Below are 13,736 nucleotides of genomic sequence, written 5' to 3'. Positions count from 1 at the left end.
ACTTTTTTTTTGTAACCATATATATTTATTTAAATATATTAACAACGATACATTTAAAAAAAAGACATTTTATTCTAATAATCTATTATATTCCCAGTGATGGTTAATATTACTGTCATTTTATATGTTTTCGTTTTTATATTTTCCTTTTTCGTTTTTCTCTTATTGTTTGTTCCTTAAACCCTTTTACATGGCCATTTGTCGTCTTTTTTTTTTTGAGGGGGGGTAGACATTGCAGGACAGGCATAACACTTTATATTTGGCATCAATGCATTGATTTTGAGTTTATGTTTCTGTATGTGATTCACTTGTGATGCCATAGGCACATTGTGTATTCTGGTTTGATCTCTTCCTCTAGTTACACTGCTAAGTGGGACAGTATGAAGGAAACGTCACCATGATAGGTGGAGCAGAGGTGGAAGAAACTTTTTTTTTACATATACTACAGAATATACCTAAATTGAAGAAGAGAGAAAATTTTGTCATATTACATAAGAGAAGCAGAAAGGATAGTGTGAGTAATCAATAGAATTTTACAGGCACAAAGTAAAGGAAATCAAAAATATCTAATAATAATAATGAGTAGTTGGCACTTTCCACTAAGGAGCCCTTTGTGTCACTGATTTCACTAAGAAGAAACACTTTATACTACTATACTTCACTATTTGATGCGAGAAGAGAAAGTACTTTATCTTTTTTGTTGCACTTGTTCACTATCACTGCACACGTTATTCTTGTGGTGAGTGTGGTGAGGTGGCTGGTGGCGGTGCTGAGGGTCACAGGCTGGGAAGGACTCTGGCGATTGCTGTCTGCAGTGGAATCTGCAGGAAGTTTTTGAAGTTCTCGTGGTATCGCCTGTGCTGCTGGGCCGTCTTGTTCTCCTCCCAGAGGTCCATCAGGAAGGCCAGCTGGTCGGTCTGCCTCCGCGCTACGATGGCGTGTGCCGTCATGGCGAGGATCCAGAGAGTCGCCAGTCGCTTGGGCCGTGGAAATGGGTTGCAGTCTGGGGCGGTGATTGCTTCCACTGTGATGCTTCCCGGCGCCGTTCTGTTGATGTGGGCCACCATCTGCTGGCACGCTTCCCAGATGTTGATGGCATTCCCGCACGTGAATCGGTGCTCGAGGGTGTCGGTCATGCCACATACGTCACACTTGTCACTTGCGACGAGTTTTATCACCGCCAGTCTTTGGTTGGTTGGTACCGTTCTGTTAATTATTTTGTATCATGTCTCCTTCGCATGTTTAGGCAACACGTTTTCCGAGACGTTCCCCCATATTTGTTTCCAATTGTATTGCGGGAGTTTTTGTTCAATTTTGTTTTTTGCCGGCTTCCCCCTGAGGGCCCAGTATATTCTCTTGGCTGTTCTGTGGCTGGGGTTCGCCACGGTGTCCAGAACGTAACTTTTGTTGGCGTAGTGCAGCCTGACGTGTCGCATTCTGAAGGGAATGTGTCTCGTGTCGACCGGCGCTTCTTGTGATGCGGGCTTGTATCTTCCAATTATCGTGGCTGTGACGCTGTCAGGGTTTTTGTCCTGGATGGCGAGCGTTCGTTTCAGTAGAAGGGCTGCACATTTGGTCTTTATATCAACTAGACCTAGTCCCCCTTCTTTTGTTGGCAGCGAGCACGTTGCTTGCGCCACTTTGAATATATTTCGACGCCACAACAGGTAGTACACTGCGCTCGTTAGTGCTCGCGCAATTTCTGTCGGGATGCTTAAGATTTGCGCCAGGTACCAAGCTTTCGACAGGATCGTCGTGTTTATCAGTTCTGTTTTCTGGTGGATTGTTAGCTTCCGGTTCGCGTGCTGTCTGGAGAGATCTCTTATGGTGTGTAGCACGTCCCTCCAGTTGTATGCGGCCATTCTAAGTGGACAAGACTGTATATATATTCCAAGAACTTTATGGCTTTCTACTGTTTTATACCACTGGCTGTCTGGTTTGAGTCGTTGATTCCCTATCGGCAGTAGCACTGTTTTTCTGGGGTTGGTTTGGGCGCCTGACGCTTTTTGGAATGTATTCATGATGGTTTCTACTCTCCCAATATCTTCCTGGTCTTCAATAAAGATGCCTAGGTCGTCAGCGTAGGCTATACATGCTACTGCTTTGCCTCCTACGGAGAAGCCTCTGATGTCGTTTGTGAGTTTCCGCAGCAGCGGGTCCAGTGCTATAGCGAATAGAGCCATTGACAATGGACAGCCTTGCCTCACGGATCTGCCCAGTTTTATCAGTTTTGTTTCCCAACTCTTGATTATTACTGTCGATCTCGCAGTACTTAGTATCTTCTGGATGATTACGATGAATTTTTGTCCAAACCCGAGTCTGTTTAGTGTCTCTACGAGATATTTGTGGTCGATCCTGTCGAAGGCTTTGTTGAAGTCCACCGAAATTATGGCACCTGCGCTTCTGGTGGTGGCTGCCTGTGCTATTATGTCCCTGTAGGTGCGTGTGGTGTCAAATATATTTTTCCCTGGTACCGCACATGTTTGCCACGGACTGATGACTTTCCTCATCGCCGATTTCATGTTGTTTGCGATGCATTTCGCTATTATTTTATAGTCGGCGTTGAGGAGCGTAATCGGACGAAACTCTTCAATGCGGCGGGCGGCTCTCTTCTTAGGGATGAGTGTTATGGTCCCTTCGGTCAGCCCAGGTGGAATTTCCGTCCCATCGAGTATCTCGTTCACCATTTCCGTGAATTGCCCTCCTAGCACGTCCCAATATGCGAGGTAGAACTCGAATGGGATGCCGTCGGCGCCGGGTGCTCTTCTTCTTGCGCTGGTCCTCATCGTTTCTTTGATGTCATCCACGTCGACATTTTCTGTCAGCAACGCCCTGTCTGCGTCTGTGAGCACGCTCCTCGTCTGCTGGAGGATGTCAGCAGTTGCCGCGTCGTCTGTCGCTTCTCGACGGAACATGTCTCGGAAATAGTCCTCGATGTGTTTTGTTAACTCCGTTTTCGTCGTGAGCGTCTTTCCTTGCTTGTCCTGAAGCTCACTTACTCACTTTCCTGCGCCTCTCTCCCTTTCCCTATTTAGGTGGTGCATGGTGAGTGGCTCTTCATCCACCTCGCCATATGTTTTACTTCTGGTGAGGACGCCTTTTATTTGCTGTTTCTTTATTTGAAGGAGTTTTGCTTTGATTCTCCTAACTCGCGGCAGGTATTGCTGCTCGTCTGCTGGTGCGTCGAGTGCGTCTTTCAGGCACTGCTGGTAGAACTCGGCCATGGTTCGCCTCCAGAATGACTTTTCCGCACTGTATCTTATCAACAGGCTGCGCATTGTCGGCTTCGCTCGTGCCAGCCACCACTCGGTCGTGCTGCTGTAGCGTGCGCGCTGTGCCAGGTATTCTTGCCACGTTTCCACTATTTGCTTCCACAGTTCCGCGTCCTGCAAGTGTTCCGTATTTCGCTTCCACGTGCTTCTTGTGCTGACGTTCTTTCCTTTTTGGAGATGCAGGCTGCATTCGTAGCTGCAGTGGTCTGAAAAGATGACAGGATAGACTTCGACGTGCGCAACATTTTTAGTTGCTGCTCTGCTGATATATATACGGTCCAGTCTGCTATTACCATTTTTGTGGTGGTACGTAAATTCAGTGTGTGTTGGATGGAGAAGGCGCCACGAATCTTCTATTTTCAGTCGTCGAATCAGTCGGGACCTTCGCCTTTCGCAGGCAAGTGCTCTACCATCTGAGCTACCGAAGCACGACTCACGGCCGGTACTCACAGCTTTACTTCTGCCAGTACCTCGTTTCCTACCTTCCAAACTTTACAGAAGCTCTCCTGCGAACCTTGCAGAACTAGCACTCCTGAAAGAAAGGAAGTTTCATATCAGCGCACACTCCGCTGCAGAGTGAAAATCTCATTCTGGAAACATCCCCCAGGCTGTGGCTAAGCCATGTCTCCGCAGTATCCTTTCTTTCAGGAGTGCTAGTTCTGCAAGGTTCGCAGGAGAGCTTCTGTAAAGTTTGGAAGGTAGGAGACGAGACACTGGCAGAAATAAGGCTGTGAGTACCGGGCGTGAGTCGTGCTTCGGTAGCTCAGATGGTAGAGCACTTGCCCGAGAAAGGCAAAGGTATCGAGTTTGAGTCTCGGTCGGGCACACAGTTTTAATCTGCCAGGAAGTTGCATATTAGCGCACACTCCGCTGCAGAGTGAAAATCTCATTCTGGAAACATCCTCCAGGCTGTGGCTAAGCCATATCTCCGCAATATCCTTTCTTTCAGGAGTGCTAGTTCTGCAAGGTTCGCAGGAGAGCTTCTGTAAAGTTTGGAAGGTAGAAGACGAGGTACTGGCAGAAGTAAAGCTGTGAGTACCGGCCGTGAGTCGTGCTTCGGTGGCTCAGATGGTAGAGCACTTGCCCGAGAAAGGCAAAGGTCTCGAGTTCGAGTCTCGGTCGGGCACACAGTTTTAATCTACCAGGAAGTTTCATATCAGTGCACACTCCGCTGCAGAGTGAAAATCTCATTCTGGAAACATCCCCCAGGCTTTGGCTAAGCCATGTCTCCGCAGTATCCTTTCTTTCAGGAGTGCTAGTTCTGCAAGGTTCGCAGGAGAGCTTCTGTAAAGTTTGGAAGGTAGGAGACGAGATACTGGCAGAAATAAGGCTGTGAGTACCGGGCGTGAGTCATGCTTCGGTAGCTCAGATGGTAGAGCACTTGCCCGCGAAAGGCAAAGGTCCCGAGTTCGAGTCTCGGTCGGGCACACAATTTTAATCTGCCAGGAAGTTTCAAAAAAGTTAATGCCAAAAATATAAAGGAAGATCACGAGTAAATTTATTTAATAAACAAAATGCACCTCATAAATTTAAAGAAGAAAAAGAAGCTATGCATGATCTTAAAACAAATCATGAAAGTGCCATACTAGTCATAAGATTAATTATACACTTGTTAATTAATTATCTTCATCAGTGCAAATACTCAGATATTATATTTGATAAATCAGATAACCATAAAACAAAGGTCTAATTATTAAAGAAAGTGAAACCATACAACCCCATCAATTTATAGCTATTAAACCACTGATAACCATTCTTATATTAGCAACAGAAGAATAAGGAATTAAAGATGGAAAATCAAATTGCTGAAAACAAATAAATCCATCAAAAACACCATGTAATAAATTTTAAGACAATCAAAAAATATTAAACTTTAAAACTACACAAGAAACAGCCCTTACTGCATGAAAAATATCATATAAACATAACTTCCATAGCACAACTAGCAACAAGTATTCTACAAAAAAATGGAAGATGGTACATGAGCCTTAGGAAGCCAGAGATGAAACAAAAATGTTGGTGTGAAAACTAAATATGTCAAAATCGAAAAAATATAAAATAATAAGAACCACAATAAATAATAATGAAATTGGAAATTGTTAGGAAATTCACATACCTTAGATAAAACTCATAAGAAGGCAAACTAGCAATCATTATATAAACAATTAAATAATCACCAGCTTGCAAACACTCTTGCCAATGGCCTCAATCTAAAATTACAAGTAAAGTAAGAAGTAATCTCACACAAAAAAGTAACACACTTAATCTAGAGAAGGGACACTGTAGTGTAATCATCAAAATTAAAACCTTAAAAATAAAAAAAATAGAATGGTAAGAAGATAAATAAACTGAGCCTCTAGTGGTAATCATTACAGAAAAATTTAAAACATCAACAATGTCAGATAAAAAAATCAGTACCAAAATAAAGTTTGATTATATTCAAATCAACATAAGATTAAACACACATTATCAAAATTTATGCTAGACAGAACCATTAAAGGAAGGCCCAATCTTAAAAAAACTGTTCAACAAACAACAAGGGAAAAAGAAAGTAGTTATAAATAAAGGCCTTAATACGAAGGGTATCCAAAAGAATGAAAGAAATCATTACCATGAGAAAGAATTATCAAACTCAATCAGAAATTCTGAAGCACCTTGATAAACAGATAAAAGTGAACAAAAAAACAGGAAGAAATAACCATCTACAAACTCAATAAGAAAGAAATTGTCAACATAAATAAAGAAAGAACAATGTGTTCTAAATTTGACAAAACTATTAATACAAATTAACACTTCAAACATAAAAACATGAAAACCAAATAGGATTAAAAATATAACTTGCAAAGATTAGATTTAATAGTTCAAAGAAACACTAGTCTTGTGCTTTGGAAATAAGACTGGTCTCCACTTACATTTATTCAGGGGCAGAAAACTTGCTTATCTTCAGTACCAAAAACCGATATTTCAATAAACTGCTGAAATGATTAACTGTAGGCCTACTACATGAAATAAACATTAATTTTATTCAGTTATGTCACCTGTTGTCAATACTAATTTTTATTATTTTACAAACCAACCCTATTGTGCCGATAACAGGAATTTTAAGAGAGAGATACTGAAGTATGGAAGTGAAACATGAATGATAAACAGTTTGGACAAGAAGAGAATAGAAGCTTTCGAAATGTGGTGCTACAGAAGAATGCTGAAGATTAGATGGGTATATCACATAACTAATGAGGAGGTGTTAAATAGAATTGGGGAGAAGAGGAGTTTGTGGCACAACTCGACAAGAAGAAGGGACCAGTTGGTAGGACATGTTCTGAGGCATCAATGGATCACAAATTTAGCATTGGATGGCAGCTTGGAGGGTAAAAATCTTAGAGGGAGACCAAGAGATGAGTACACTAAGCAGATTCAGAAGCATGTAGATTGCAGTAAGTACTGGGAGATGAAGAAGCTTGCACAGGATAGACTAGCATGGAGAGCTGCATCAAACCAGTCTCAGGACTGAAGACCACAACAACAACACACTGATTATCATATTTTCCACTGTTAACATATCTAGATAGTACATTAGTTTTATTTATGTACATCATATGAATTGTATGAAATACATTATTACATCCTAAATAAATGACTACAATTTCAATTTATTATTGTTATATTCATATTAATGGTTACACGTAAGAAAGTGTTTAGAGGTTTCTTAAAAAATGCATTATAAATATTAATAACTGAACGAATTGTCAAAAAGGAACAATATCTTTTGAAAAAATATTTAATAATCCAACATTTATTAATAAAACAATATGTTATTTGTTTCTGACAATATTAGATGTAGTTAAAATTACAAGTACTAATCAAGGTTTCAATCTATAAAAGAAGAAAAATATACTAATGAATAAACTACAAAGACATCATTTAATTTAAATTCATAATAACACATTACCTGATTTATCACATTCAATTATTCAAATTGTAACTGTATTATTTTTATCTATCCAGTAGACATAAAATATTGGATTAGCATGCAGAAGTATAATTCACATTTTTATTTATACAAATAATGTTGTTGGATTTCTCTATTAATTGGTATTATATGATATTTTATGTCAGTCATAAAACCATTTATCTGCATACCTGTGCATATAGAAAAGTGCATTATACAGTTTTCGCTGCTGCAAGATCATAAGCAGTCTGCACTGGAACATAATGGCGCTGATTCTTCATCGTAAGTAACTGAAACATCTTCCCTATTAAATTTGTTTATATCACTTAAAATCGTTGCGGGACAATTACAGCTGAAAATACATTATCTCACATCTTGATTTGGTCGTAGGGCGCCACCATCCCAAGGAAATTTCGTAATTGGGAAAACTAAAGACGAAAGCTAATGTGAAAGTGAGCTAGCCGACTGAAGATGAACCTGTCGATTCGAAACTGGTAACAGCGCTGTTTATTAAATAAATAGCGTTGTAAAAAGTTGCTGGTTGCAATAATCTTCTATGTAAGAGTCAACCTATATTTTGTACACAGTCATGGGCTCAAAATATCAGTTTTTGACAAAATAGCAAATTCTTCGACACAGAAGTTTCTGCTGTAGATAAGAACTACCACACCCGCTTGTTCAGAGAAGCTATAGAGAACCATAGAGATGAGAAGAGCTTCAACAGGAAAGAATAAAGCTTCAAAGTGAACGAGTCCTGGATTCCTGCGCTGCAGCGAACGAACGTTGCATGTAGCAAGAGGAGAACCAAACTCGAAATACCCAAGGAAAAAATCTTGGACGTAGGTGCGTCAGGTACATATAATAACATCCGCGAGCTTGACTCCAAGTCCCACCTGCAAGGGAGGGTGAAGCTCTGGTAATGCCAGCTACTCCTGCTGGCAAAACGTCAGAAACATCATCAAACAAACGTAGGCCGAAGAAACCGAGACAGAAGCCAACAAGCAGTGTGTCACATGTAGGGTTTCTTTTTTAAAATCTGCAGTAATAAAACTCTGATACAAAAGAAATTCAATACGCGTCTCACTCTGGAAAAGGTTACATGGCGAGTTCTATTGCATCTTGGATCTGTTCGGCTCCGAAAGCAAGCAAAAAACAAATTGCTGTGGCAAAGGAATGAAAGAGCCACAGTAGATTACGTTGAATTTTAATGAGCATAACGATTTGTTTCCTTTGGGCTATAAAGCAAAAATCCACAGTCACTCTTTGCATAGTGCGTGCAGTTTATGGAGAGAGTAATACACGTGACACTGATGTACGTAAAGAAAAGGGGCCGTGGCTACGTACACAAAAATCAGTTCTATATCAAAGCAGTATTAGCTTGAAATATAATTAGGGAAATATTGAGTTTGGTTTTCAGCGACGCTAGCGAGGTATATAAACCATTAGACAAATACTTTCGCACATATATACATCTTTTCTCCATGTACATAATTTCAAACAAAAATTTTATGCACAAAATATGCCGTTTTTTTCTTTCTTGCTGTCAGTTTTATAGAAAATACGGAAGTTGTATTTATGGCTTATCATTAGAATACTGCTACGGAATGTGAATCGTCCAAAACTTTGTAATCTTATCCGTTCGCAAATTAAAACTATGCGAAATTGAAGCTACCAGCCTCACAGTCCAGCAAGTGGAGAGGGCTCTCTCTCATACCCCATACACCAATGATTCCAACCGTTTTACCCATTGCCGGTTCTAGGTGCTACAGTCTGGAACCGAGCGACCGCTAAGGTCGCAGGTTCGAATCCTGCCTCGAGCATGGATGTGTTTGCTGTCCTTAGGTTGGTTAGGCTTAATTAGTTCTAGGTTCTAGGCGACTGATGACCTCAGAAGTTAAGTCGCATAGTGCTCAGAGCCATTTTTTGATTTACCCGTTCATCTCAAGCGACTTTAATTCCCACTGAAGTTTAAGTTTGCAATAACAGTAAATAGGGCTCAATGTCACAGGGTCACAGAGAGAGGCTACGACGAGTGTGAGCGGAGCGGGAGAGGGGGAGAGTGGTTACAGAGTGGGCATGAAGAATGGACAGAGAAAGGGGAAGGAGGCGATGCACAGAGAGTGGGAGGGGAGAAAGAGCAAATGGACAGAGAGAGGGGGAGGAGGGGATGGATGGAGAGAGAGGGGGCATGGAGTTTGTGATGTACATCCAACTTCCATGCATAGAGAACAGTTGTAAAGCATTGCCAGGATCGCTAGAATATTGTATATTTAAAATTTCAATTTACCACGCTATTGCGTTCCCGTCTTCCATCACGATCTTAAGTTTAAATATAGAGAAGGTTTAGTTCTCAGAAAAACTTCTTGGTTAAATTTAGAGAGACTGTATTCGAAGAAGATTGTGCAGACATTAGGCTGCCACCATCGTATATCTTCTGAAGGAATCAGTAGAATGAAATGAGAAAGGTTGGGGCACGTACAGTGCCATACAGACGGCCAGTTTTCCGTCACTCAGTACGGGAATATATTACGAAAGGCAATGGCTAGTATTGGAACGAATATCCTGTACAATGGAGTTTTCAGAGTGTAGCCATCGCGGCCTGGTTGCCTGCAGGTGCAGCAGCAGCAGGTGCTGGCAGTGGAGGTGTGCTACGAGCTGGAAGGCACCACAGAGCTGGTGTGGGAGCTGTCGCTGCCCGCGGGCCGCTCCGTGGTGCTGCGCTGGAGACTCGTCGCACTGCCTCGTCTCGCGGCGATGCCCACCCTCTACCGCGACGCCTGCTGCTTGGGCCACGTCTACGTAGGGGACCTCAGTCCAGTCGCCCAGGTACGGCGCTATTTCCTGTTTGTGGCGGCGTGCGACCCAGCGTGTGTTGTACTCTGTACACTCTGGAAGTGAATCAGAAGCAGCATTCCCAACTGGAGGTGAGGCCGGAAAAAATCTCGTGTCTCGAATAAGCATTGAGTCAGCACTCCTAAGTTAACGCACTGACTCTAATTCTTACATCCTAATCAGTAACACAGGTGAGCAGTAGCCATTAACCCTTCATTACACACTTTTTTTTTTAGAAGTTAAAATATTTTTTTTTTGTATTTCAAACTGTTCAAGGATGTCAGGAAAAATGTTGAAAAAAATAAGATGTTTTTAGTTCAGAAAAAATTTTTATTTTTATTCAGTTTGCATTTATACAAAACTGTGGGAAACTATCGCTATTACTATCTGCAGATTGCAGATCATTTACGTTTCTGGTCGGGTCTTCATCTGAATCGTCAAAATCTAACTTATCTTCACTGCCAGAAGGGCATTCTTGGGCCATGAATTCTTCATACGTCATCACTTTACGTCGTCCATTGTCGAAATACGAGAATGACTCCATTACAGCACTAGAACTATCACGATAAACTAGAAAAAAGCAGAAAGAAGGAAACACTACTTTCTCATCGTTAGATTGTGGATAGAAGTATTATTACGCACTACTGCACATATGCGAACGAAATTTATTTATATACTACTCACATATTTATTAGCAGAAACACAAGATGAACGGAGCAAAATACTCTACAAAGGTTGTAGAAGCACTACAATTTTTTTGCATTCACGTGTTCTTCCATTCAATTACCAACAATCACCGCCGAAAGAGAGCAATGTCAGCCTGACTTACAATGCTACTCACAGCAACACACATTGTCGCGTCATACACTCAGTAGCGCATTCTAGTGGCAGAATATTATCAGTTACCTTCATAATACAACATAGCGGATCATCAAAGCAGTTTCAAGCGTTAAACTTCAAGAACAACGGCGAAAAGAGCGCTGAAACTTTGCTTTGCACATCTGCAAAGCAACGCAGTGAAGGGTTAAGTTTTGAATATCACTTCAGACAAATAAAGTGTGTGTGTGTGGGGGGGGGGGGGGGGGGGCGCACGCGCGCGCGCATACGCGTGCGTGTGTGTGTTCTTTCTTTTTTTTTTTTCAGGTACAAAAGCTCTCTCTCTTTTCAGCGATCACAGGCCCTATAGACCACACGCTGGATCAACGATCTGCTTCCACCGCCTTCTATCTCTCGCAGCCTCTCTCCACCCTGCGGAAACTCCTAATGCTGTGATGTCCTTCTCTATGTCATCTTTCCACCTTCTACGAGGTCGGCTCAATGGGCTTGTTGCCTGGAGAGTTCCTTCAAGTGCTTTCTTGGTGGTTCTGTTGGTTTCCATTCTGGTCATATGTTTAGCCCATTACAGTCTCCTACTATTTAGTTTCTGGATGATAGTGGGTTGCTTCATTAACTAATAAATTTCATTGTTCTTTCGAGTTCTCCATACGCCATTCTCCAACACAGGTCCCCAGATTTTTCTCATTACGTTTCTTTCGAAAACGTTCAGTTTTTCTCTTTCATTCGTTGTAAGTGTCCAGTTTTCTGAACCATACAGCACTATGGGGCAGATAATAGTGTTGTGTATCTTCATCTTTGTGGTGATTGACAAAGCTTTACTTTTGAGTGGGTTGCTTATTGAGTACAGACATCTTGACCCTGAGGCTATTCTTTCATTTACATCCATTGTTATGATATTTTTACTCTTGAAACGTGACCCAAGGTACTTAAACAGGAGAACGTTTCTGAATTTAGAATGTTAGTCAATTTTAAAGCAAGGATTTGGGTTTACACTCGACCTATTTCCATATATTCGGTTTTCTCTTGGTTAATCAAAGCCCTATTTTGTTGGCACTCTGCCTGAGAGATCTGTACATGTCTTTCAGTTCTTCTTCAGTTTCACTCAGCAACACTATATCATCTGCATAAGCCAGGAGTTTTACTTCACTGTGTTCGAATCGGAGACCATTGTATAGATGTAAATTACTTTCCCGAACCACTTTCTCTAATGCAAGGTTGAAGAGGACACATAAAAGAGCGTCTCCCTGTCGTAAGCCTGTTTTAATTGGAAAGGTGGGGGATATGGATCCTCTGAAATGCACTGCTGCCTGGAAGCCATCCATGCACATTTATATCATCCTAATGATTTTACTGGGTATGGTAAATTCTCGTAATGTGTTGTAGAGGTTACTTCTGTTGATGCTGTCGTAGCCTCGCTGGAAGTCAATGAAGAGACAGTGGATGTTTTTGTTAAATTCCCAGTATGTCTCAAAGATCTGTCGTATAGTAAACAAATTATCAGTTGTGGAACAGCTTGTTCGAAATCCAGCCTGGTAATCTTGAATAATGTTTTGTACGTAAGGTTTAAGTTTTTCCAGAATGGTCATTGACAGAATTTTGTATGTTATGTTCTACAAACTGATTCCTCTGTAATTTCCACATTCCATTCTGTTTCATTTCTTCTGTATGGTACAAATTATTGCAGTTTTGCAATCTTCAGGCAGTGTTTCAGTTTTCCAGATCGTTGTGATAAGGTTATAAATTTCATTGTGTAGCTTGCTTCCGCCCTCTTTTAACACCTCTTTTTCTTGCCCAGTGTTTTTTCTGCTGCAGACACTATTTTCCTCCTCAGCTTCTTGCAATGCTGTAAATCGGTTATTCATTTCAGTCACATAGGCTTCTTTAACAGACAGTTCCTTCAGTCATTCGATGTCTAAATTAGGTTTTGGTGGGCTTTTGGTTGCTGATTCCAAATCATCTTGATTTTCATCTTTCCTACGACTAGGAAATGATCTGAGCCAATTTCAGCTCCTCTGTACGTTCTGACATCTCCTATAAATGAAGTGAAACGTTGATCTGTCATAACATAGTCAATCTGATTTACTGTTTTGCCATCTGGAGAGTACCACGTACCTTTGTGTATATCTTTGTGAGGGAACATCGTCGAGCAAATTCTCATATTCTTTGACAGTACGAAGTTGATCAAACTGAAGGAAACACTTCACGGCATACGCTTCAGAACTGCTACAAAGTCATCGTGCAATAGCTCGCGCCGCTCGAACTGTCAACAGAACTGGCAAAGGGTATCCTACGACTTCCTTATCGCTGGCAAAGGGTTACACACAATGCTGGTGACTACTTTGAAAATCAGTAAAACTTTGAAACACGTATCTATTTTGTACGAGCTGTAAATAAATAGTTACCACTATTAAAGTTCCAACCCTCGTGTGTGCGTCTCCTTCCAGTAACTTTGGGGGACCCGTTACGCCGCATAGCTACAGTGACAGTAATCCCATACCTGCTCACTAAAGTATGGAAAGCTACATACATTAAATTAAATATACAGGGTATCCGAAAGAGATATGAACGACTTCAAAACACTATACCTTCTACACGAATGACGATAGAAACGTGGGGCCGATTGTAACTCACACGTGGGACTAACACAGTTTGTATTTTCAAAAGAAATATCCAATTTTACAACGGTAAATCTTTTCTATCCATGTACATACAAACTTGGGGCAGGTTCAATAATTACGCTTCGATCCAGACGCTTCATATCACGTTCACGCATGTTCAGCGTCCCCTCCATTGGACCCTGACAAACATCCAGATGATAGTCAACCCTTTTCCATACTTTAGTGAGC

General features: G+C 41.3%; 1 protein-coding gene across 1 annotated transcript in view; it reads left to right on the top strand.

The window, feature by feature from the left end:
* Positions 1-13,736, top strand: part of LOC126448207 (cilia- and flagella-associated protein 65) — a 170,905-nt gene that overhangs the window by 114,910 nt on the left and 42,259 nt on the right. The window contains exon 10 of the mRNA XM_050090995.1: positions 9,835-10,047. Within this exon, the coding sequence (XP_049946952.1) occupies positions 9,835-10,047 (213 nt within the window). The remainder of the gene's footprint in view (positions 1-9,834; positions 10,048-13,736) is intronic.

The sequence above is a fragment of the Schistocerca serialis genome, chromosome 1 (genome assembly GCF_023864345.2).
Source record: "Schistocerca serialis cubense isolate TAMUIC-IGC-003099 chromosome 1, iqSchSeri2.2, whole genome shotgun sequence".
NCBI classification, from domain to species: Eukaryota; Metazoa; Arthropoda; class Insecta; order Orthoptera; family Acrididae; genus Schistocerca; species Schistocerca serialis.
Note: the sequence above shows the minus strand (reverse complement) of the source record. Positions and strands in the feature narration are given on the sequence as shown.